Here is a 24,343-nt window from a genome sequence, read left to right on the forward strand (position 1 = left end):
CTTTAGATGATCACGCCGTTTTTCAATTCTCGACATCTTTGTGCAGTACACGTCGCTGTACGTCCGCACAAGGCACGAGTAACGATGCGGAGACGTTGCCACGAGGTCACTACAAGAGTTGTGAATCTTCAGGAAATATGACAAAGGTGCAGACGCTAAACATGTCTCTTTGGATACAGTATCTGACCCTCCGTGTTCCCTGAGGATAACCTTGGGGATCTAGAGGAGCAAAGAACAGATTTATGAAAAAATGCACATCATGTGTCAAGTAGCTGCGTTTTGTGTAATAATTGTTAGTAATGTATACGAATCACAATTTCACGTACATGTTCCATGGTATCTTTGCTCCAGGAAGAAAGCCACATGACACTACAGCGTTTGTAGAATGATGGGTTACTTTCGCACGTCCTTGCAAAACTTGCATCACGGCAGTCAAAAATCAGCACCATGTGCAGGTTTCTCCTCACTCCTACAAGCAATTGTGTATAACCAATTCATCAATGAAAACTAACCCGCTAACATCGGCAGCATGATCTGGGTGTGGCGGTTTTGCCTTAACAGGAAAACTGCTGTGGAGATATTTGTACCAAGCAGCAATATTCTGGAATTTAGTCACCGAAATAAGAGATAGAAAAATACTGTGCGTACTGTGACAGAAATAATTGAAGATGTGGCCGCGAAAGTCTTCTTCAGCCGCCTGGTTTCGTATGGACGATAGCAGGGGTTCCAACTCTTCAGAAGCGAAAAGCCCGGGCACCTCTCCCGCTGCGAGTAGCCCATTCAGCATCTCTGTAATCTCGGGTACTAAAATATGATGGTCTTCAATGAGCAGCACGGTTGGCTGACCGTCGATACCAGCACACTGTAGGATCTGGGCGAAGGATAATTCATTATCATTAATCGCACTGGCTGTCTGACTTCGGAAAAAAATAATTAAAGAAAGGCTCCAAACTGAAGTTTTTTACTTCGCAAACAAGTTAAACAAGTTAAAGGAGTACAGAGGGCCACCCAAAAAAATTTCAGATTAAGACATCTGATGAAAGTGTGTGTGTCAATATACCGAATAGCGCGAAAGGTTTTGATGTGTGCAATTTGTTTCCCAGAAAAAAACTCACATAAACATAGCTCCGCGCCTTCACCCTTAACTCGCCACTCCAGCTATAACGAGGATGAGGAGGTATGATGGCACGTCACCGATGACGGCATCAGGAGACTCGTTCTGGTTTGCCGGTCAGTGGGGGTCAGCGCCTTGCCCCTTTGCCGCCGTAAACCTGTTTTGCCAGTTTTCTCGGAGAATTTTGGATAGAAGGAGCGGCCGAAGCATTACCGAGCAAGGAGAAAGGCTTTATCAGAACCCCGAACAGCCGAGTAGCAGACGACAGCGGAGTAGCAGACATTTCTCTAGGCCAATCAGCGAGCGTTCTCCTTATAGCGTCACCGCGAGGTTCCAGGCAGATCACAGGCTCGTACTGCTCTTCACCACCGTTGCGCACGGTCGCTTTTTGCTGCGTATTTTAAATTCAATCTCTGCGATAATTATGACTCTGTGGTGTAAATTACTTCGCATGGTGCATCTTACTGGCCTACTTAACAGTTTTATAGGAAGAAAACTGGGTGTTAAAAATGACTTCTGAGCTACTTTAAGTGAAATTGTGACAAAGTGTGGTGGTCTAAGCGAACTATAGCTCGCCAAGATTACCACTGCACAATACGAGCTTATAAGCTGGTATGCATGTATGGAAGAACATAATATTCAACGAAGAAAGGCGCACTTCTGCAAAACGCCGTAAAATTTAATGCTTATTTTTTATAAGAAACCTTGGACAAAGGGGGGGGGGTAATGGGAAACATGTTGCTGCCAGTCAGAACGAGAAACTATAGTTTGAACCTTTCGACTGCAGGTCATCTATGGTACACCATAGAGTACTACACCACGCTTGCATTTCGGCATTTCTGGCCGCCAATCTTGGAAACCGGCTCACTCGTTGGCATTGTCGTCACGATGAGGGTCGTGGCAAAAGTAGTGAGCAACGTTTTCTTGCGAACCATCCTGCCACAGTAAACGAAGGGGACCGCGGCGGTAGCTGGCGCCAGCTGTTGTGTTACCCTTGGCAGTCTTGTAAAGTCATTGTCTTGCATCACGTGGCCACTGGCAGTCCTAGCAACGTGGCCGGCAAGATATGTGGTTTCGTCAGAGTGCTGTCATCGAACTTCTCGTTAAAGTCCCTGCTGCAGAAATTCATCAGTGACTTCAGCGTACTTATGGAAGCGTGTGACATAGAAGTGTTCGTAGGTGGATCAAACTCTTCAAACGTGGGAACACCAGCATGGAAAATTATCCTCGTAGCGGTCACCCTTGGGTAGCTTCAACACGGCACAGCAAAGCAAGAGCGGATGCTATTATTCAGGACATCAGGCGTGTGATTGCGTGCATCATAACCGGAGCCGGAGCATTTGGATATTATAATAATAATAATAATATGGCACAATGCAAAGATTGGAGGAGATGATTGGAAGCTTAGGCTACAGGAAAGTTTGTGCGCGGTGCGTCCCGCGCTTATTGACCGAAGACCACAAGCCTCTGCGAAAGCCATCACTTCAGAACCGTTGCAGCCATATCGACACGAAGGCGACGAATTTTTGCTTGGCATTGTGACAGGTGACGAAAGCTGGCTTCACCATTTGAAGCTTCAAAGCTGCTCGCAAGCACCATCACTCCTGCTCGCTATGTCCATACACCGCACAAGCTCCGCCGTGCATTAAACGACAAACGTGCAAGACCAAACATCGCCCTCCTTCGTGACAATGCTCGCCCGCACGCCTCACGTGGGAAGACCTACCACACCCACTTAACAGACCCGACTTGGCTCCCCACCGACTACCATTTGTTCGAACTTGTGAAGTGCCAGCTGCGCGGACAACATTACGAGACAACAGAGGCTGGATGGCTGGAACGGATTTGTACCGCAGGGGAGTTTTCAAGCTTCCAGAACTCTGGGACAAATGTGTATAATGAAGAGGCGATTGTGTAGAAAAATAACGGGAAGACTGAAGACTAAAATGCAGTGCCGCTAAAATGGTGCATGTCGTTTCCCACAATCAAAACATGATGTTTTACAATAAATTTTTACTCATGACTTTCGGTACGGTCCTCGTATCGCTAGTTGCACCTGAGCGTTGTGAATCTTTCGCCTAAAGTACAACTTTACCGCATAACACACCGTTGCGCCGAGTGATCCGAACCTTTGCAACGATCACGTCGAAGCTTCCCTAAAGCTGCACCAAAAATCACACAGGGGCAACTGACACAGTTCCGAGATGAAGCAACCGAGAACTGTGTCGGTAGGGCCTCTGCAACCTGCGGACTGGCTTGAGGGAAGCACACTTGTTGCTCAGAGTTGTGGAAATAGACCTCTCCCTGTATGTAAACAAATGACGTCACAGTGTTCGACAGCGGCACCTATTTGGCAGAGTTGAACTACGCTAGAAGCTAGGGGCGAACAGGGTCGCGCCCGAAAGCCACGGTCTTGAGGGGATTACGATGGTCCCTCAAAAGGGACGCAACCTTCGGTCCTACTTTTCTTTGAATAGGAGGCAGTGAACAAGTGCCCATTCGTGGAACCCAGCCCTCCCCTTCCGATTCGTTTCGGTTTTAGTCTGTCTACCAACGTCATGATGACGTTTTCGGGCAAAGGACTATTACTTGGATCTTGTAACGCACAACCCTTACTCGCTACAGTTTTGTGAAGTTATGTATTACTGATTACCTGACCTCATGCTTAGTAATGCATTACGAATAACATTAATTTATCAAGCAATGACATTACTTTAGCCAGGTCCCCCATACTCACCTCGGAAAAGCCTGCAACGAAGAAGGCCGCAACTAGATACCCCACTCTTGCCGTTCCGGATCACTTCAGCGCGCTAAGTTTAGCGGCAAAATGTTTTTGTTGTTTTTGCGAATGAATCTAGTCTTTATATGTCAAAATAAAACGCGTATAACAACCTTCTGTGTCGTGTTTCACTTTTTGGTCCCGTTTTTAAACGTGTTGAGCGATCGGAAGGATCTAGCGCACGGCTGCGTGCATCACATATCGTACCTGTTGTACCAGGCGCCGCAGGCGCAGTCGCCCATTTCTCCTTGGGTGACTTGGCCTGGCTTGGATTGTGCTTCAACTGGATCTTTAGCGCGCTACAATCAAACGCAAGCCAACGTCTGGTAACAATGGGGTATCTAAGGGCGGCCTCCGGCATTGCACGCATCGGGATAGGAGCAAATACATGGGAAAATGGCGACCTTTGGGGACCTGACTTTAGCATTACATTTTCCTAGATGTTGCAACAATTGTGGTATCCTCTATCGAGGTGGCCCGCGCCGCGATGGACACAGGACGTTTTACACTGCTGTTACCGAAAGAAATATTTAACTCCCGCCACTTATCGAAGCAGCAGAAGGAAGAAGAAGAGGAGGAGAAGTAAGATGGGGGGGGGGGGGACGGAGAAAAAACACCGCCTTGTGTTGTGGATCCGTGTTTCGTTTACCTTGTAATTAAGGCGTTCATACTTTCAATGCACATCGGGGAATAATAAAGTTGCGGTGAGCGGTACAAATTCTACGACACAGTCCTACTCACGGGTTTGAAGCACGTGCTGTAAATATTCGATTACCTCGTTGCACATTTGCAGAAGGGGAGGGTACAGTCGTATTTTCGTTACAGTTTCCATTTTCGCTACTGCAATACTTTCAGGATATACTACAGCATTGTGACTTCTGCATATTCTGAAGTAATACAGGGTAAAGTCAGGAAATGGCACTCTTATGAATGTCGTCTGAAGTATTTTCGGCTAATACCCTGAAATGAACAAGTGAGTTATCTCACCCTGACGGGAGGAATCACGTGTTACGTCACCTTCTGACGCCATCCGCTCAAACGTTGCCTGCCTGCGTACTGTTGATGAGGCCCAACAAGGCCGAAACAGCTGTCCAGTACTGGCATGGCGACGTTTGAGTTACAAACATATGCTATACGTGCAGCCAAAGAGCTCCGACTATTTTTTTCCTTGTGTACTTCGCTGGCTTTGCACTGGGCTTTCAGTGAGCGAGTTATCTCACCCTGACGGGAGGAATCACGTGTTACGTGACCTTCTGACGCCATCCACTCAAACGTTGCCTGCCTGCGTGCTGTTGATGAGGCCCAACAAGGCCGAAACAGCTGTCCAGTACTGGCATGGCGACGTTTGAGTTACAAACATATGCTATACGTGCAGCCAAAGAGCTCTGGCTATTTTTTTCCTTGTATACTTCACTGGCTTTGCACTGGGCTTTCAGTGAGTGAGTTATCTCACCCTGACGGGAGGAATCACGTGTTACGTGACCTTCTGACGCCATCCACTCAAACGTTGCCTGCCTGCCTACTGTTGATGAGGCCCAACAAGGCCGAAACAGCTGTCCAGTACTGGCATGGCGACGTTTGAGTTACAAACATATGCTATACGTGCAGCCAAAGAGCTCCGGCTATTTTTTTCCTTGTATGGCTTTGCACTGGGCTTTCAGTGAGTGAGTTATCTCACCCTGACGGGAGGAATCACGTGTTACGTGACCTTCTGACGCCATCCACTCAAACTTTGCCTGCCTGCGTACTGTTGATGAGGCCCAACAAGGCCGAAACAGCTGTCCAGTACTGGCATGGCGACGTTCGAGTTACAACATTTACGACGGGTTTTTAATGATTAATACAAAAATAGCAACAGAAAATGAACCCCACGTTTAGGGGACCTTTGTGGGACTAGCAGAACTCGTCAGGTGACGAATTCAATATATTGACAGCGATATTGAATCATTGGGAGTCATGATGGCGATTCGCAAGGGGCCACCGTTTGCGGCTGCCGTGGCATTGGCCGACACACCAGACTGATGAGCTCCAATAAGAGCAAAACGGTCAACAGATGATGCGCAATGTTTACTGCAGAATGCAGAAAGAATCCCAGCCTGGTACATACTTTTAATTCTGACCAGCATTAGGGTGGCTGGCCCTTTACTTTGTAAGGGGCTTACGTAAGCTCACAAGCGCTAGTGTCAGCGATCAGTTCTGTGTGGACACCCTGCATAGCTGAGGCTGATTACTATATTATACAGGGTGTCCCAGAAAACGTGTCATTGAATTATAATTATAAAAAATTATACCACCTAGAGTCATGCGGTCAATGGCATTTGTTCTTACTGGGTTTTTGCCCCCTTTTCATGTGAATGTCGTGTAACGTAAGTTTAATTATGTAAATTTTTGCGAGCTTAAGTCGGAAATTTGCCTAGTAAAGGTCACTTTTTTACCCCACCAATGTGAAGACCGTGTCTAATTTAGTCAAATTAATGATAATTGACAGGCATATTCAGGAGCTATCTCATCGCAAAAATAGCCGAACATCATGCTCTACGGAGGTCGCACAGAATAGCGCACGATGAATTTTTCACCGCAATCTTTGTCAGTCCGACGTAAGGAGGCTGGAAGACCAGCCCTCCACGACATCGCAGAAAGAGATAAAACAGACACGGCTTATCACGTCCGACTTTCGCTGGGATAATGCTTTCACTCTCCCAATTTTAGGAACTGTTACTTTTTCTACTATCACTCTGTGAGCTGGCTTCGGAACCTCCTTTCGTCGCACTGAGAGCGATTGCGCTCAAAAAGTCATCGCGCGCTATGGTCCGGTGCTCCGGAAAGCATGATATTTGGCTATTTTTTCCGATGGGATAGCTCGTGAATATCACTGTGAATTATCATGAGTTCGGCACACAGTGAATTCGGCACGCTCTTCGTATTTGTGGGGTAAAAAAGTGACCTTTACTTGGCAAATTTCCGAGTTCAGTTCGCAAATATTTACATAATTAAACTTGGAGTACATGACATTCACATTAGGAGGTGGCAAAAACCTAATAAGAACAAATGCCGTTGACCGCGTGATTCTAGGTGGCGTAGTTTTTTTAATTATAATTCAATGACACGTTTCCTGTATATAATATATGCCACTTTGTGAATACTACCGAAAACTGTCGTGTCGTAGATCCCTAATCCTTATATATATTCATGTGTATGTCTTAGACATTAGTAGTCATAAGTTTTACGTTACCATCTTTGTTGTTGTCATTTCGCGACTCCAGAAAATCCAGAGCATTCCTGCACGGCACGACTTTTTCGACAATCAAGATCCCAGTAAACCACCAATGTCCCACGGATGTCCCGAAATTGTCTCAGACATCCCCGACATCCGAATGTCGCATAGGTGTCGTTGGTAGGTCTGTTTTCAGTCGTAAAAAATGTGCCCTGCCGTGGACGTCTATACTATGTCCCACTAATATCCAGTGTCGCGAGCAGTTGCGCATCATTGTGCGCCGCTGATGCACATCACACGGTATGTGAAACCAGCAAACAGCATCCCGTGCCCTTTTTACACTTTTCTTTTTCTTTTTTTTCTGCCAATAAATCCCACACCCACGTGCGATCTTCTGTCACATGTTGCGTACTTCAGGTGAGCGCTTATCTTTCGTCTTCGTTCTTCTATTTTTACGGCTGCTTGTCACCACAATAAGTTGATTCGGAGCTTTATTTTCCGAACAAAAACATATAAATGATTCGCAAATTCATTGCAGTGCTAGATGGAGCCACTGCCGTATCGTCATTAATCGGGCCGGTCTCCGATCCAAGCCAAGTCTGGTTGTTGCTTTGTTCGCGCGAAGAGCAACTGTAACACCGGCGTGCAGCGGCAGATGCGAATTTCATGACCCGTACGTTGAAAGCAATCAACAACTACTGTAAGTACGATGACTACCTAAAATGCGGCAGCGGTTCTGTATAGCCATCTGTACATCCCAGAATGACTGGAGGCAGAATGCACAAGACTGCAACCGAGAAGTATATAGGCTTAAGTGCGCTATCGTGCGTTAAATTATATCGCTACTGCGCTTCAAGCATGCCAAAGCACCGGCAAAAGTATGTTAATCAGAAGGCTTCATTGCGGACTCGTACTACGATGGCGCTATTGGGTGAAACAGCGGGAACTTCCCAGGCGCAGTCAGATCTACTCATTCTGGACGGCCGTCCACCGCCTAGTGCAGAGACGCTGTCACAGATGTCCACTGGAGATAGCGAACATTCACCGCTTTGTGCAGAGCAAAGTAATCCCTCGAATGATGTTAGCGACAGTACTACCGACAGTAGCGAGGCTGCAACACCCCTGACGGGTCCCGAGCTAATGATGCATATGCCTTCTGAAGGCCGCCCTAATCTTGAACTTCACAACGCTGGTGGGGCAGGTTCGGAGAGCGACTCTGGCAGCTCTGTCTGCAGTAATTCTGAGGAACGCAGAAGATATCACTTGAGTGATATTCAAACAGGTCTAAGGTCATGGGCCATCCGCAATAACATAGCGCTGTCCTCTGTGACATCCCTGCTAAAAGTACTTCGCATGCATCCCTATTACGAAGATCTGCCGAAGGATGCTCGAACACTGATGCGAACTCCTCGAAATCCAGGCCGGCAGATATCTCGTATGGCACCTGGTGAATATTGTCATTTCAGCTTAAACTCAGGTCTCAAGGACGCTTTACGTCAAACAACAGTTTTGCCATCACATGTTGAGCTTTCCTTTAATATCGACGGGCTTCCTTTAGCAAAAAGCTCAAAAACTGAGATGTGGCCCATCCAATGTCTGGTGAAAGGTGAAAATTCCCCACCATTTCTTGTTGGCGCCTATTGTGGACGATCGAAACCGCTTTCCCAAAATGAGTTTTTGAAACGTTTTGTTGAGGAACTGCAGGATCTACTTCGTGAAGGCATTACAATAAATGGCAAGGTCGTTCATGTAACCTTTCATTCTCTAATATGTGACGCACCCGCTCGTGCTTATGTTCTGTGCACAAAGGGGCATATGGGACATTCAGTGTGTCCAAGGTGCACAGATGAAGGTGACCATGAAATGAATAGAATGTGTTACTCTACCGCACCAGCACCTCTGAGAACAGATGAGAGTTTTCGCCTGCAGGCGGACCCAGAGCATCATCGGGGCACGTCAATATTAACAGATTTGCCCATCGATATAATCAAGAAAGTCCCCCGTGATTATATGCATCTGATATGCCTGGGAGTTACACGGAAATTGCTGCTGCTGTGGACTAGTGGCCCATTATCGGTCCGTCTGGGCCCCAGGGACAGGGCAATGATAACAGAAGCGATCATTGCCATGGCAGATCACATTCCAAGAGACTTTGCCAGAAAGCAGAGATGCCTAGATGATCTCGACAGGTGGAAAGCTACGGAACTTAGGCTTTTCCTTTTATACACTGGCCCTGTTGTGTTAGAATCGGTGCTTCCCAAGCCACTGTACATACATTTTCTCACGCTGCACTCTGCCCTATCTATCTTTGCTAATGGATCCCTGTGCCACAGCCACTGTGACCACGCTGCATCATTGCTGGGACATTTTGTAGGAACATTTGCAGATCTATATGGCAGTCATTTTGTCTCCTACAATCTACACTGCCTACTACACCTTGCAGATGATGTGAAAGAGTACGGCCCCCTGGATTCCTTCAGCGCTTTTCCATTCGAAAATAATATGCAAGCACTGAAGCGAATGCTGAAGAAACCAGGGGCGCCACTGAGTCAGCTGTACAATCGCTTGAAGGAAATGCAACTTGATAGAACTCCGCAGCCGCTAAACAACAGTAACAACACAGAGTTCAGGGGGCTTCATAATCGCGGTCCACTGCTTGCATCCTGCTCCCCGCCGCAATATAGTGCTGTAAAGCTTTCTGACTTCATGCTTACATGCACAGGAGCTGATAGCTGTTGCATGATAGTTCAGATTGTCAACTTTGCAGTACTGCGGTCATCCAGGCAACCTTGCGTGATTGGCCGTGAACGCATGACACGGTGCGATCTGTTGGATAAACCACTGCCATCATCATCACTTTGCATTGTGATTGCATCTCATCCATCTGAGCTAAAAGCATGGCCGTTAGAAACAGTCCGCAAGGTTGTTCAACTCCCTCGCATGAGTGGAAGCGTCATTCTGCCTCTGGTCCATTTGTAACGTGTTCTATTGCTATACATGATTTGGGGACTAGCTTGTGCATTGGAGACTACAGGCTTATTCATACTTGCATACAGTCAGCACATGTTGAGGACTGTCTTACAGATGCAATACGCTATTGTTGAGTTCGTTGAAACCAAGGAAGTTGAAGTCGTCCCATGTTCATGGATCCGTGGGAACAAGTGCCTGTGGCCAAATCGGCCATCAAATAAAGTGGTGCGAATGGTTAAGAAGGGGTCTCCCCCGGGGATGGACTGTGCCGAATACAACGCACAAGTTAAAGGAATATTCGGTGGGTTAAGCACCTAGCAGTGATGTACAGTTGATGTGAATGTTCTCATGTCATCAAATTTCAGTGTCGTACCGTGATGCAAGGTTGAAGCTCCCTATTTCTGGATTAACCTCAGACATGAACTCGGATGTTCCGGCAAAGAGAAGGAGGGTGCCAAGAGTAATCGAAAGTGAAGACGACTTCCCACCTGTGCCCGGGATCTTTATCTTGGCTGCTAAAGGTATTCGCTACTCAGTGCATGCTTCAAGTGTGACACCTAATACCTTACACAGGCCACGACGAGGCAAGGTGAACATCTGTCTGGTAAGTTGCTCAGCCAATCTTCATGTCTTGCATCAATTTAAAAAGAAATCATTACAGCTACCACACATCCGTGGAAGGATACTGCAGTAAGTTTGTGAAATATAAGTCTGTGAACTCCGCGGCATATACGGCAGCAGTATTGCGGTTGCTAATTGCCACAATAAATATTAGATCCAACAATAAATATGAAAAAAATTTCCACGTGGCTGTGCTGCACACGTAATATAAGATGCTGCTCGAGGGGGCCGGTCCAAAATTTATTATTTAATGCAAGTGTAAGTTAATAAAGTAAACTTTTCATAATGCTGCAGGGCCATCCTCGCGGCGCTCTCCAAGATCGGACATTTCAAGCGATGCAGGTGTGTGAATTATTCAGGAAAAATACTGATAATTTACTGAAATTTGCTGCCACGGTATTCATCCCTATACGGTATTCATCCTATAGATGATTGTCGCACAGGAACACCAGCACACACTCCTGTGCCCCTTGCAGTACCATCTCCATCTGGCATGGAAAGTGATGATATTTCTGTTGGTAGGTCGTCTCACATAGGTTGAGAACAGGTTTAAATATTGCATGCTGAGAAAAAGCGAGAATAGCTGTCATATTCGACATTTCAGCACGAAGTGAGACCATGCACTCCTCAGCGACCAGCATGGATGATAGACCACTGCCCCGGCGTTGTATGTATTCGTTTGTGGACATTCTAGTATAGCCAATTTTCATCTTCAGCTGTCATATTCGGCATTGCAGCACGAAGTGAGACTGTGCAGCCCTCTGTGCGCAGCACAGATGAAAGGTCAATGCCCCTACGTGGTATGTATTCGTTTGTAGACATTCTGGTATAGTGAATTTTCATCTTCACTTGTCATATTCGGCATTGCAGCACAAAGTGAGACCATGCACCCCTTGGCGACCAGCATGGAGGAGAGACCACTGCCCCGGCGTTGTATGTATTCATTTGTGGACATTCTGTAGCATAGTGAATTCTCATCTTCACCTGTCATACTCTGCATTGCAGCTCGAAGTGAGACTGTACAGCCTGTTGTTCCCACCATAGAGGAAAGACCAATGCCCCTACATGGTATATATTCGTTTGTGGACATTCATTACCCACAGTGAATCTGTCTTCAACTGTCGCATTATAACTTCTGTTTTTGCATGAACAATTCACATTATACGATGGTGGTAAGAAAACAGCAGCTGTACAGGCAGGTTTATTCTGCCAGCTAGTGATTTCTTGTTTTTTGATGAAATTATTACACAGTAAGGTGGACTCCTTCACTATTTGCAGAATTCCAACGTCAAGTGCTCCGTATGCTAAACATTATTAGACTCAACCAGCAGCAACAACATGACGTTCTTCATAGCCTTGTGCCTTCAAAGATTGCTGCTGTAGTAGCAGACGACGCCTTCGTTGTTCCGAAGCCACTTGACTTCATCGAGCAGCTGCAAGAATTTGAAAACGGACTCACATCTGAAACCGAGAAAAAGCTGGTACGCATTATCTGGCCTTGTTCTCTGTGACACTCTGTATTGGGTTGTGCTTTTTTTGCATTTCTTGTGTGCGTTCCACATCCAGGCCTGCATTGTTTACAGGACAATGTTGCATCCGTACAAGTGGGAAATTATAGTGGCCCTCATGTGTTGGAGGCACAGCCGTCTCGAGGCGGGCTTCTGTCCGGGCAGGGTAAACGTGAAGCCCCCACCACTCAAGCTTTTTTTTTAATAATACACAGTCATATCACATCTATAAAAGTTTACAACGGGAGCACGCTTTATCGGTTCCTTTTAAATCTGCATGTCCGGGATGCCCGGTACCTGTTTCTCCGGCTCGCTACACGGCTCACTTGCGTATCTGACTGTGTCGTCCATCACACATTAATACAAAGTCATATTAACGCTGTAAAAATAAAAGGTATTTCCAAATCTGTAGGGCACCATCAATCCGCATAGCCAAACGCCTGCACCGCCTTGTTTGCCTCGCTCAACTAAATATATGTCACTCGAGCCCACGGATGCTTGTCTGCTCTCATGCTCTGATTTCAAATGGGTGCATGGAAGCAGAGAGCAGAACCCTCGACGTCTGACACTACTGGGTGTGCGAGTGGTGCTTGTGTTGCGTTAAGCGAGCTGAGTTACAACAGTGTCTACTAAGGCAGCCAGTGATGCCAGTCAAAAGACGTTTTCGCCTGTCCGGTTCCCACGCCAGTACCGCCGTCTGGGACAGGGGAGAACGTCTTTTGAGAGAAGCATTGGCAATACTGAATCTCGGCACTAGTATTAGTGTGCTTTCTGTTTGTATCCACCCGTCCTTCAGACACCTCCTGTGACCTTCTTTCAACTTACTTTATCCTCAATTCCCTACTCCCCTCTCTCTGCATCCCACGCACCCTCTACGTGTTCTTGAAGTTCCTTATTATCGATTAAATCTCTTGCTGGTTTTGAGCCTTCATTTTGTGTTTACGTGTCCTGCCCATCACTCAGGCTTGCCTATCAATGGAGATTATCCACCCACTAGCCTGCATCTATGCCATTCTATCTATTAAACTGGGATGCTTAAACAAAACTTGTTGTCAAAACACAATGTCTCCCTGTGTATCGTTCTTTTTTTGAGGAGGGAGGGACTTGTTTGCACCTAACGTATGATTTCCTTATTTGTTTCAGGTTGTTGAGCTAGCACAGCTGGGTGGAAGCACCTGCAAAATGGCCGTCAAGCGCATGCTCTGCCACCTCCTAACCAATAACCTGGGAATGCTGTACAGTTGGCTAGGTAACAAAGGAAAGGAGAGGTTCAGGGATCTTAAGACGGTCAACATCATTTTGCGTAAGTACCCAACATAAATTCACCATTGTTCTTGTGATGGCGCTTTTTTGGCACGTGTATCTCATGATTTTATGTGTCTCCGGATTTTTAGGTATTTGCCTATAAACCCTAAATGCAACATTTTTGGGGTTGCCTGCCTTTTTATCGATATTGAATGTTATGTCAGCAGAGAAAATGGTGCCAAGGTCGCTTACCACGGGATGGAATCAACCTTTGGAGAATAAACAGCTCATCTGCGTCCTTCCTCTGTCCTGTCCTATCTTCTAAAATACTATCTTCTAAAATCGGCTCTATTGAATTTCTAGCCATTTTTAACATTTTTAGATGCTACAACAGCATTTTTTTAGAGCTGTAATTGCGGGATCGTTCGTCTTTGTCTTTGGTTTTCTTCAGTACCTTGGATTGCTAGAGGGGTCCATGTACATTTGATCAAAAGATTTCGCCCCTCATTGATGCATCTACCTGTCTGTCCGATGTAAACTCTACCACAGGAGAGGGGAATTTCGTACACGACACTTAACGCGCCATTCCACGTAAGTCGACATATGTTTTTTACCTTGTCGCCTTACGTGGAATGTCGCGTAAGTGTCGTGTACGAAATTCCCCTCTCCTGTGGTAGAGTTTACATCGGACAGACAGGTAGATGCATCAATGATAGAGCTAGGGAGCACGAAAGATCGTTAAAAAGTATGGACAAATTGCACCTACCCACTCACTGTAAAAAAAGCAAATGTACCCCCGATTTTAAGTCAATTAGGATTCTGGGCAGAAGCAGAGATAAGTTTGCCCGTGAACTTTTGGAGGCATTCTTTATCGGGAAGAAAGGTTCTCTCTGTATCAGCGATACATCTGTCTCGCTTGCCTCGGGTGAGAGGCGGTTACTTGAACAGGCGAAGAACTAGATTGTCTAGTAAAACTTTTTAAGTTGCTTTGGTTGTTCTTATCTACCTGCTTTTCCTTTTTTGCTCTTTCCTGTTTCTTGCCTGTAGCTGCGCACCCTTCAGTGCAGTAAAGTTTAGTTGGAATAAGCGCCCGTGTGTGTCTTATGTTCCTCCCGTGGTTGTCGTTTTCGCGCTGTGTTTTTTCCCGGTCTAGCAATGAATTACCAACTAGCCCAACAAAGCATTTTGTTGAACTATATATAAATAAACACCCTGTATATTCCCATTCGTGGCGCCGTTCATATTTCTCACAAACTTTGCTGTTGATGAATCAAAATAGCACATCAAAGAAAAAGTTGCTTGAGAGATGGGCGAAGTTACGATTCAGAGGTGCTAAGTATCCCTGCAGCGACTTCACAGAAAAAGGTGCAGCAACAGCTAAAGACTGTGCAGCGCTTGCCGTTTTGCCTAATAACCCCTCCGACTCCGTCGCATGCACTCTAGTCATGCCCCGTTGCAGTGAACACCCACTTTTATGTCCCATACTTTGTATTTAAAAGTTTGTACAACCTGTACAGATTCTTGAAATGGGCAACTGCCCTATCCGACATGTAGGTAATTGTTGATGCAATGGACCGATTTTCCTCCAACCATAAATATCCCCAGAATTTTTCGTAGCGTGAAAAAAGGTCCCCGTCATTCTTTTTACAGGTTTCAATGGCGTTGGCAGAGAGTCTTAAACTTTCTTTGGCGCATCTGCAGTCCTCTTCGGACTTTATCAGTCACAAACTGTACCTTCTTTCTCCCACACAGAAGTCACATATATCATGTTTCTGTACAGTGTGTAATTTTTTTCTCTTCAAACTTGATGTGGTTTATTCAGTAACTGTTCTCGAAGCCCTATTTTGCCTTTATTTCACACAAGAGTGCGCTTTTCAGTTAGCTCCAGGAAAAGCAGAACAGCATTACCTGTTGCTGCGGCCTTTACTCAGATGACACTGCGGGGTACTTTGCACCTCTGAAACGTCACTTCGCCCATCCATGATGTGCTCTTTTGAGTCGTCATGAGCAGCGTTTGTGAGAAATATGAACGACGTCACGCATGGCAGTATATGGGAAGCACGCTGTTGAATTAACACATTTTCCGTAGACCGCCCCTCACACAGTGACGTGCTTGCTAGGAGAAGAACGGACATTTCAAGACGAACACAATGATACAAATTACTTTTCGGTATCACAATTGAAAGATCAGTGAGATGCCGAAAAAGTGCAAAATTTTACAAATGAGGAAGCTTCGACTTCATAGCTGGACAAACGCAGACCACAGAATCTTAAGAACCTAGGATACAATGCGACACACCACTGACAGCACGTGAAAAAAAATCACCTGAATATGTTGAGTGGTTATGAAGATACATGGCGTCAAACTTCCTAGGAAGCGCTGTGGTCGACACATTCACATATGAATGATAATTAATTAAAAAATAACTACCAACTATATTCAACTGCTTTCAATGCCAGTATACTTCGTAGGAACTAGGTGTCGATATATGTTCGAAAGAAAAAAATCCGGGAGGCCAGCCGGACCACCCTACCTGATTCTGCGTGAAATTACCCTGCTGTTGTTTAAGATTGTGTTAATTGGCCTTCACCCGTGAAGAAATGTGCATGCTGCTTGTTGAGCTGGTAATGGTCATTTTGAAAGGCTAGGGAGCCTGGCTGGTTAAGCCATATACGGAATGCTGTTTTAGCTGCAGCATTTTTTCCTTTGTCATGTTCAACTTAAAGGAGCATGAAAGTGACTGCCGAAATATGTTTTGTTTTTTGCTGCGATGTCTTCTGCAACGAATAAAATGAGCTCCGGCGAAAGAACGATGAGCGCAAGTAACCTACAGAGCGTGCGCAAGGCTGTGTTCTGCACACCTTTAAAAAGCCCTCTCCACATCCAAAGAGTGCATCGGCGAAGGAGAAGACGACGTGACGTACCACGGGTTCCGGTACCAGTTCCGGCAGTACCACGGGTTCCGCCACGTGACGTGCAACGGCACAGCTCAAGCCTCGGTAAGCCGCGGGTGACCCGGAAGAAAAAACGAAGAAAGAAGGCCCTGAGCAGCTTCTACGTCATACGGGGCTCGTGTCTCTCGTCCGCAACTGCTTTTTCCGACTGTCTTTATATATTTTATTGCACAGTGACAGCACACTGTAGAGCTAAAATATTTTGCATGGTGACTCCTTCTGGACAGCTTCACAGATGAAGCAGGGTTTCGAGTCATGTTAAATGTCACTTCCATGCTCCTTTAAGAAAGAAAAGAAATCTTGTCTGTCAGGGGGCTCTCAAATATTACTGCGCCGCAGATAGGATGGCAGGGCACAGAGACATCACTCTCCCTCCTTTGCCAAATGATGTAGTCCATCACACTCACTCTGCTTCCATATTGACTGTTAAAACTGGCTGCATGACACTACGTGAGCCCTCCCTCATGGCGGCGCTGCAGTGTTTCTCCTGGCGCGCTATTGTCTCCTTATCTCCAACGGCATATGTAGATGACGGACTAGATTTCTTTTCCTTAAGTTGAACACGAGTATAGTTGAGTCACCGCACGTGATCATCCGGCAGTGAGCCTTGCACTTCCTGCATATGTGCAGCTTCACAATAGTTTAGGTCTTATATGTGGGATACGGCAAACCCGCGGGCTATGAGCAGGTATCAAAACTTTTCGAAAACGAGATGTATTTAAATGAGGATGTCAGCTTTCCCAGAAAAGCACTAACTAAAACGATTCGTAACTTTCATTCATAAACTGCACTCACAAAATACCCCTCAGATGTTTTACGCAAGGCCATGTAACCCACCTGTGGGAACAGTATCCACTCAACTTTCATAGTCTCAACATAAAAATTCTGCAGGACTTAAAGAAGCACCCATTAGCGCAGCTGTGTGTCCACCTCTTGGCAGCGGAAATCAGTAGCCATTAGTGCACTAGAAAAGCAATATAAAATTTCTCTTTCCAGATGACTGCTATGCTTTCTTAAACTAGTTTTTATTTTCAGGTCGACACTCCTTGGTAGTCACGTGCACGTCCAAGCTTAAAAGGGGAGTCCAACTGCAAGGGTCAAATGGCATGGCTCACCTCTTGGGTTCACTTCTGAGCGAAAGTTAATTCTCTTCTGTTCAGCATCATCACCTTCGCTATCCACACCAAAACCACTGAGTGCAGCCTCATTTCGGTGGCATCTGGACCTTGGCACACTGTGTGAAATGTTTGAATTTGGACTGTACTATTTTTACATTCCTGTATTTTGAGGCGAAAATCAGTTTCCTGTGCCTTACCCATTTTGCTTCCTCTTAGCCCCTTGAAATTTGTTATGACATTCTTCTACGCTTCGGGAATGTGCATTCTAATGTGCGTGTCATTGCCCATTTGCATTCATATGTATGTGGTTTGCGGTTTGTCTTCGTGGTCAACAGTAATGGTTCACTTGGTTATTTCGTTAACGTTTTCTGGTTCACTTGTTCACTAACTATAACACTGTAACCTTCATGTTGCATAATTGTGTTTTACTCTACAGCAGCCACCCTGTGCTCAGGCTAGTCTTCATTTTCTATTCGTATTCCACCTTGTGCAATTTGTGTTTTACATTCCCTATTGTTGTGCGCAAGGCACACAGAGCGTGTCCCAGCTAACATAAGCCAAGCCTAAAAAATATGGAGAGCTCTACATGGATAGAACAGTTGGTGGGCTACAGTTTGTGGGAACACTTCTGGTCACAACCTCTGAATTTTATTTTATGTTCCCAGCCGCTTAGTTATGCACAGTTAATTTTCTAACTTTCTAATTACTCATTTAGGGCAGACTGCAAAGGTGTAGAGAGTGTTGAAAAACATGATTACCAATACTGAATACTAATACTTATTAATACTGATTAATTATTAATAATTACTGGCATAGATATTTTTTACTGCTAGAATAAAGCGCTCAAGATACAAAATCATACCACATAACGACCTCCAGGCACAGCTCTGCTGTGTTTCGGTTGTACAGCCATCAAGTGCATGATAAAGAAACCATGTTCCGGTTCCTTAAATGAGTTGTCAGCAGCTGTCTCTCCACTCCAAGCCCAGATAAGCTGAAGACAGTTCATTTCTCAGCACATGATTGAGGGCTGTGTGTGCGGGTGGTTGTATGGCACATTTTCCAATTTCGTAAGCTGCGTCAAAAAGTCTGAGCAAGACATAGGTTGGCGGAATCAACTCTGTTGGATGTTTCTCCACAACTTTATTCCTAGGCTCTAAAATTAGCAAATGAGTTATCCATAACTAATTAGCTTGGCACATTTAATAAAGTATTGCAGTGTACGGCAGTCTATGGGCAGTTTGGTCCGTGCAGATGCGTTCCATCTTTTTTAAGGTTTGGTCCATGTGAGCTGGGACGCCCTGTACATTGGCATCGTTGATGTAGTCAGAATCACATTTTTGTTGTAGACTTTGCAATATGCCTTGTGTCTCTGCTCCACATTGCTTTCCCTCAGGAATTCCGGCAGCAATTCTGTGCTTAGGCCAAGCATTCTTTTACGTTTCTTTTATTCCAGTTTTAGAGTTTATGTATTATTGTGGGGTCTCGAGCAAGGCTCCTTGTTGCCGAATCCAAACCCTGCTCGCCAACATGTGTGTCTTTGTAGATCCTTATCGTTTTTATCATACATGTTTGTCATATCCTAGTCAAATGCTTTAATTTATATATCACCTATACCTACTTTCCAGTGTATGCATATGCTTTATTTTTTATGCATATATATACAGGGTGCGTCATGTACGTGTCATTTGACCTGTGTAAGAAAACGGCTCAACAGAAAAATATGGGGTAAGCGGATACCTTCCAGTCATTCAATTTGCCACCTACTAAAATTACTTTTAACGACTTTTAATTGAAATACATGAATTTTTTAAATTGAACTAGGAAACTTGCCTAGTCAATGTAACGTTTTTCTTGCTAAATCAGATAGACCGTGGTTGAATTAGCCAAACCAACCGCAAAATATGTTATGTAGTACGGCGGTTATGTCCACTAAAGTCGTCCGAAAATTTAGGTTTTTATTTGCACGTTTGTCAGCAGCGTACTAAGTCTGCCGCCAAACAGCGGCATGAGGAAGGCATATCACTATCCACCTGACAGAGCAGCTGCAGATAAGGAGGAAAAGGAGGAGGAGGAGTGTCGTTGGGAGGAGCCCGAGAGGTCTGCCTGCCTGATTAGGCGGCATGTTTCTTGGGAAGGGAAAGATGGTGGAGAGGAAAGGGTGAAGTGGAAGACCGGGCGGAATCCGCTCGGGGGGAGGATAGCTGCGTCCATGGGCCGACTTCAGGGGAACTGTGCCGGCATACGCCTATTACACATCTGAGGGAAACCCAGGAAAAACCTCAGACGGCACAGCCGGCCCGCGGATTCGAACCGCGGACCTCCCAGTCTCCAAGCGCACGCGTTACCGCTGCGCCACCGGAGCTGGTGGGAGGAAAAGGAACAAGAGACGCCGCGTATATGCAGATAAGCGGGTTTCTGATTGCTGGATGCGAAAGCTACCGTTGCCTTATTTTTCAGTTGCTCTGTCGATCAGGAAGAGAGTGGTATACCCTCTCACGGCGCTGTTTTGCGGCTGACTTAATGCGTTGCTGAAATATGCGCAACTAAACCTCAATCTTCGGACAACTTTTCTGGACATAACCACTGTACTACGAATGGTATTTTGCGGTGGGCTTGGCTAATCCAACCACGGTCTATCTGATTTAGCAAGAACAAGGTTACATTCACTAGGCAAATTTCAGAGTTCAATTAATTTATTATTAATTTATTTATTCATTTATTACTAATTAATTAATTAGTTAATTAATTTATTTATTAAAAATTAATTGATATCAATTACATGCCAAAATTATTTTTAGTAGGTGGCAAATTTAATGGCCGGAATGCAGCAGCTTATCCCATATTTTTCTGTTGCGACGTTTTCTTACAAAGGTCAAATGCCACGTTACATGACCCACCCTGTATATATATATATATATATGAGACTCCCAAGTCATGCTTTACATATACATACCTACTTCAGATCTGCTTTTTTTCCCTTTTATTCATGGAGTGCCTGTCAGGAGTCAGTGTCACTACAAAAAGGTACAAATAAAACAAACCTGAACCAGTACATTGGCTTGGAAGATTGCCTTCAACATGAAAAAACTAGAGGTCCACAGGAGGAACAATGGATGTCCTATTCTGACCCAAAAATCGAGAATGGATATATTTGGGACTTCCTCAGGATCACAAAATGAGGAAGAAACCCTGATCCCCAGGATATCCCACGTATGTAAACGGGGCGTTTCCAGATATCCCTGAGACATTGGAACATCAGATACCGTATATCCGCAGGATATCCTTTGGACATATCTGGTTTACTGGGGAAGGCTACGAAGCTAATCAAAGAAGAAAAAGACGAAAACAAGTAGTTTTTATTTTCATGCACAAATGCAAAGTTCCGCCCATAGTTCCGTATGAACCCTTATTTGAACCGGTTACCGGTATGTTTGTAACGGTTCAGTTTCGATTTACCTCCAAAATGATGTCGACTGTTTCGGTTCAGTTCCGGTTCGGCCAAAAATAACGGTTAATAACGGTTTTCTGTTCGAGTTCAGGTTCGCTTCGACTCTCTGCTTCCACGTGCGTCAGTCGGCCGCAGGGATCAACCGGCTAACCCAAACCTATAGAATTTATCCACTGACGTCATCCCTCAGAGGGCAGTAGCTTTGAAAAAGTGAAATCGCCGCCATTATGTAGGTCCGTCGAAGTTTGGTTGCGGTTTTTTCTTCTCTGCCAGGTGCAATTTACAGGTTTGTCAACGTCGAAAACATGGAAATTACTTGAATACGGTATAAATCCCACACTACAATTAACGTTGAAAGACCAAACGTACGGTGAATGCGATGCACGTGAAACTGGGCGGTCAAAACCGGAGGTACCTACATTATGGCGGCACATCTGCTAGGTACAGCGGCGCTGTCCTGCGGATGACGTCTTCTGAATCAACTCTATTCCCTAGCGCAGACTATTTCCTTTCGTCTGTATCAGTGGGCCGAATGCAAACCATTTGTCGGACTCTGGGACACCGGCGCCCCTCTTATCACATCTTCTTCTCCCTATTATTTTGTTCCTCAACATCAAACATCGAACATCACATCTTCTTCTGTGCGGGCTTCAGTCAGTCCTCCTCAGGTAACTGAGGATGCGGCTGCAGAGTATGTACCACTGCGCCAATCTACAAGGTTGCAAGCTCATTGGCCCAGACTGTGTGCGCGCTCCGATTGGTCGACAACGTTTTGAAATCGCATTTTGTACGTGCGCATGTGTGTGGAGCGTCCCGGCATCCGTTTCAGCATAGTTTCGAAATAGCTCGCATCGGTCGGCACGGCGTCCGTCCAGTGGCGTAGCCACGGGGGGGCTAGGGAGGGCTCGAGCCCCCCCTACTTGCCACGGACCGACGCACACAAATCGTGCCAATCTGATAACATAATATATGTGTGTGGGGGGGGGGGGACCAGTGTGACGATCGCGAAAGTTCTTGCAGTTCATGGCGTCTATTTAAGCAGCTCTCTTGAATGGTTTTCAAAGTATGAGCTTTTCAAAATACATACTTCCAACCTCGTGACACCACCTCATTGGTCATGACAGCCTATACATGTAATCGTACTGTGAACGTCTAAATCAACTATTTGCGTTCCTTTTTTTAATCCTCAGTTTGCAGTGCGCACAAGTATGTGTGTGTTGTCGACACAGAATCAGCGGGGGGGGGGGGCGAGTTTTCGTATCGAGCCCCCCCTACCTTGGAGGTCTGGCTACGCCACTGCGTCCGTCCTTTTGTGTTCCGTGTTTCGGTGATGTCAATCGGCAGAACAGTTTGTAATACTACGCGTGTTGTGCTGTTCCTGGACACGACTATTATCCCACGTACAGTCTACCAACTACAGAACTGGAATGCTTCGTGGGTTGGAGCGGTTGGAGAGTGAAGAACGCGTTCGGGCGCCGTTGGATTTTGAGGCCTGACAACAAAGACAGGATTACGATTATGTGCCACACAAGTGCCTTCCGCTCTGCAAGCAACGAAAGAAGATGCTCATCATAAAATCGGCGGGCAAGGCGTCCTCTTGTGTTCCGTGCTTCGGTTATCTCAATCGGCAGAACAGATTGTAGAAGTGTTCGCTGGTTTATTCACGCGTCGATGTGATTCAACGTGTGTTGTGCTGTTCCTGGACACGACTGCTATCCCACGAACACTCTATCAACTCCGGAACTGGAATGCTTCGTGAGTTGGAGCGGTTGGTGAGTGAAGAACAAGCGCGGGCCCCGTCGGATTCCGAGAGCTGTGTTCGTTTTGCTTCAAGTTCGAACTTGATTGCAGTGCGCCAGCAACGCAGTGGACTTTGTATTCACAGTGCACCCATGTATCAGATCTCTGAATCAGTGCTTTAGGTCAAATAAATATTTCTTTTAGCCAAAAGAAGCTTCAGTTATTTTCAATATCGGGTAACGGCGGTAGGCGTGAAATCCGGTGGAAGTCGATGGTAGCCAGAACCGGCCGAAAGGTCAGCCAAAGTTAAGGCTCCTGATTGGCCGACTGGCATTGCATAATTTCTACAACGTTGCACTCTCATTGGTCGTGTGCCCAGTGTTGTGTGAATTATCTCTAACTATGGGCTCTATGGGGAGATGTAGTAGCCTGCTCCAGCTACGCCATGCAATCATTTTCTCCCAGAATTGCCGTGGCTCCATCTATGAGGGGTAATATCAACCTGAGAAGGAGTTTCACTCTTCCGTCAAAAGGTGGCGTCATGTTACGACGCTTTTTTTTTTTCGGTGTTCTCCGAGGTTGTTGCATCGTTTCATGTGCCGTTTTGGAAGCCCGTTTAAGAAACGTCTTGTAAACGAAATTTTTTGTTTCTGGCACTGCGGTAATTGTCAGAAACGATGTTTAATGATTACATAGCTACAAAGGCATGTCCGATTATATCGACATATCGAGTACATCTGATGATTGGTCTGGAGTCTGGCTTTGGCTCCTTCTTTGGCTTGGAGATGCCGATGGCGATAGGTGCGCCTACTATCTTGACATCCCCTTTTTTTCTTTTTTTTTTAGAGGTTGAGTCTCACGACCGGCTTGACAGAGTCAAAGTTCTGTCGTCCTCTGTGTCGTCGTCAAAAGTTGAATGAGTGACTTGCTGGAGCACACAGTGCTCAGCACTTCTTGTCTGAGTGTCTGTACTGTGCTGTACTGCTTTTGTTGGCCGGACGAAAGATGTATTGCGGCGATGTAGACCTTTCTGTGTTTTGACAATTACCGAACGGGGTTCGTCCAAGTGTCGTATGACACTACCAGGGATCCAGTGTCGGTGTCCTTCCCACACTTTGACTGGTTGGCCTACAGCCATTTTTGGTGCTTGCCGTGTGTGCTGATCACCATACCTCTTCTGATGGTCACGTTCTGTATTCAATTTGTGTCTCACACCTTGTATTATCTTTGGCTGTAGTAGTTTGTTGTGCATTGGAATGGCGGTTTTTGTTCTTCGGCTGTACAGTCTCTGTGCTGGTGATCCCGGCCCTTCATTCCTTGGTGTGTTTCTTAGGTTGAGGAGGGCCATTTGTATGTCACTTCCATCTAAGGCAGATTAGTACACTCTTGGCTGTCTGCACTGCTCTTTCAGCGAGGCCGCTAGATTGTGGGTATCTCGGACTCGAGGTGACATGATGGAATTGCCAGTCTTTGGTGAAGTTCTTGAACTCACTTGAGCAGGGGCCGTTGTCGGTTTCAAGGACCTTTGGTATACCGTGAGTGGCTAACCATTCCTTCATGACATTGACAACTTCCTGTGCAGACTCTCCACGTAGTTTTCTGAAATCCAGGTAACCCGAATAGCCTGT

The 24,343-nt window shown here is 45.8% G+C and overlaps 1 protein-coding gene and 3 long non-coding RNA genes across 4 annotated transcripts in view; 3 read left to right on the plus strand and 1 right to left on the minus strand.

Moving 5' to 3' along the window:
- LOC135394443 (cytoplasmic dynein 2 heavy chain 1-like) overlaps window positions 1-24,343 on the minus strand; it is a 156,271-nt gene that overhangs the window by 93,092 nt on the left and 38,836 nt on the right. Inside the window, exons 21-23 of the mRNA XM_064625182.1 lie at window positions 649-871; window positions 327-469; window positions 1-219 (exon numbers count right to left, since the gene is read on the minus strand). Of these exons, the coding sequence (XP_064481252.1) occupies window positions 1-219; window positions 327-469; window positions 649-871 (585 nt within the window). The remainder of the gene's footprint in view (window positions 220-326; window positions 470-648; window positions 872-24,343) is intronic.
- Window positions 10,659-11,211, plus strand: LOC135394446 (uncharacterized). The gene is made up of 4 exons (XR_010422905.1): window positions 10,659-10,681; window positions 10,739-10,767; window positions 10,993-11,040; window positions 11,127-11,211. It is a non-coding gene; the product is annotated as an uncharacterized LOC135394446 (long non-coding RNA).
- Window positions 11,443-12,012, plus strand: LOC135394445 (uncharacterized). The gene is made up of 4 exons (XR_010422904.1): window positions 11,443-11,498; window positions 11,569-11,631; window positions 11,704-11,766; window positions 11,977-12,012. It is a non-coding gene; the product is annotated as an uncharacterized LOC135394445 (long non-coding RNA).
- LOC135394447 (uncharacterized) lies at window positions 12,150-17,494 on the plus strand. Its single transcript, XR_010422906.1, has 3 exons — window positions 12,150-12,179; window positions 13,350-13,509; window positions 17,442-17,494. It is a non-coding gene; the product is annotated as an uncharacterized LOC135394447 (long non-coding RNA).

Source organism: Ornithodoros turicata, chromosome 5 (genome assembly GCF_037126465.1).
Source record: "Ornithodoros turicata isolate Travis chromosome 5, ASM3712646v1, whole genome shotgun sequence".
NCBI lineage: Eukaryota > Metazoa > Arthropoda > Arachnida > Ixodida > Argasidae > Ornithodoros > Ornithodoros turicata.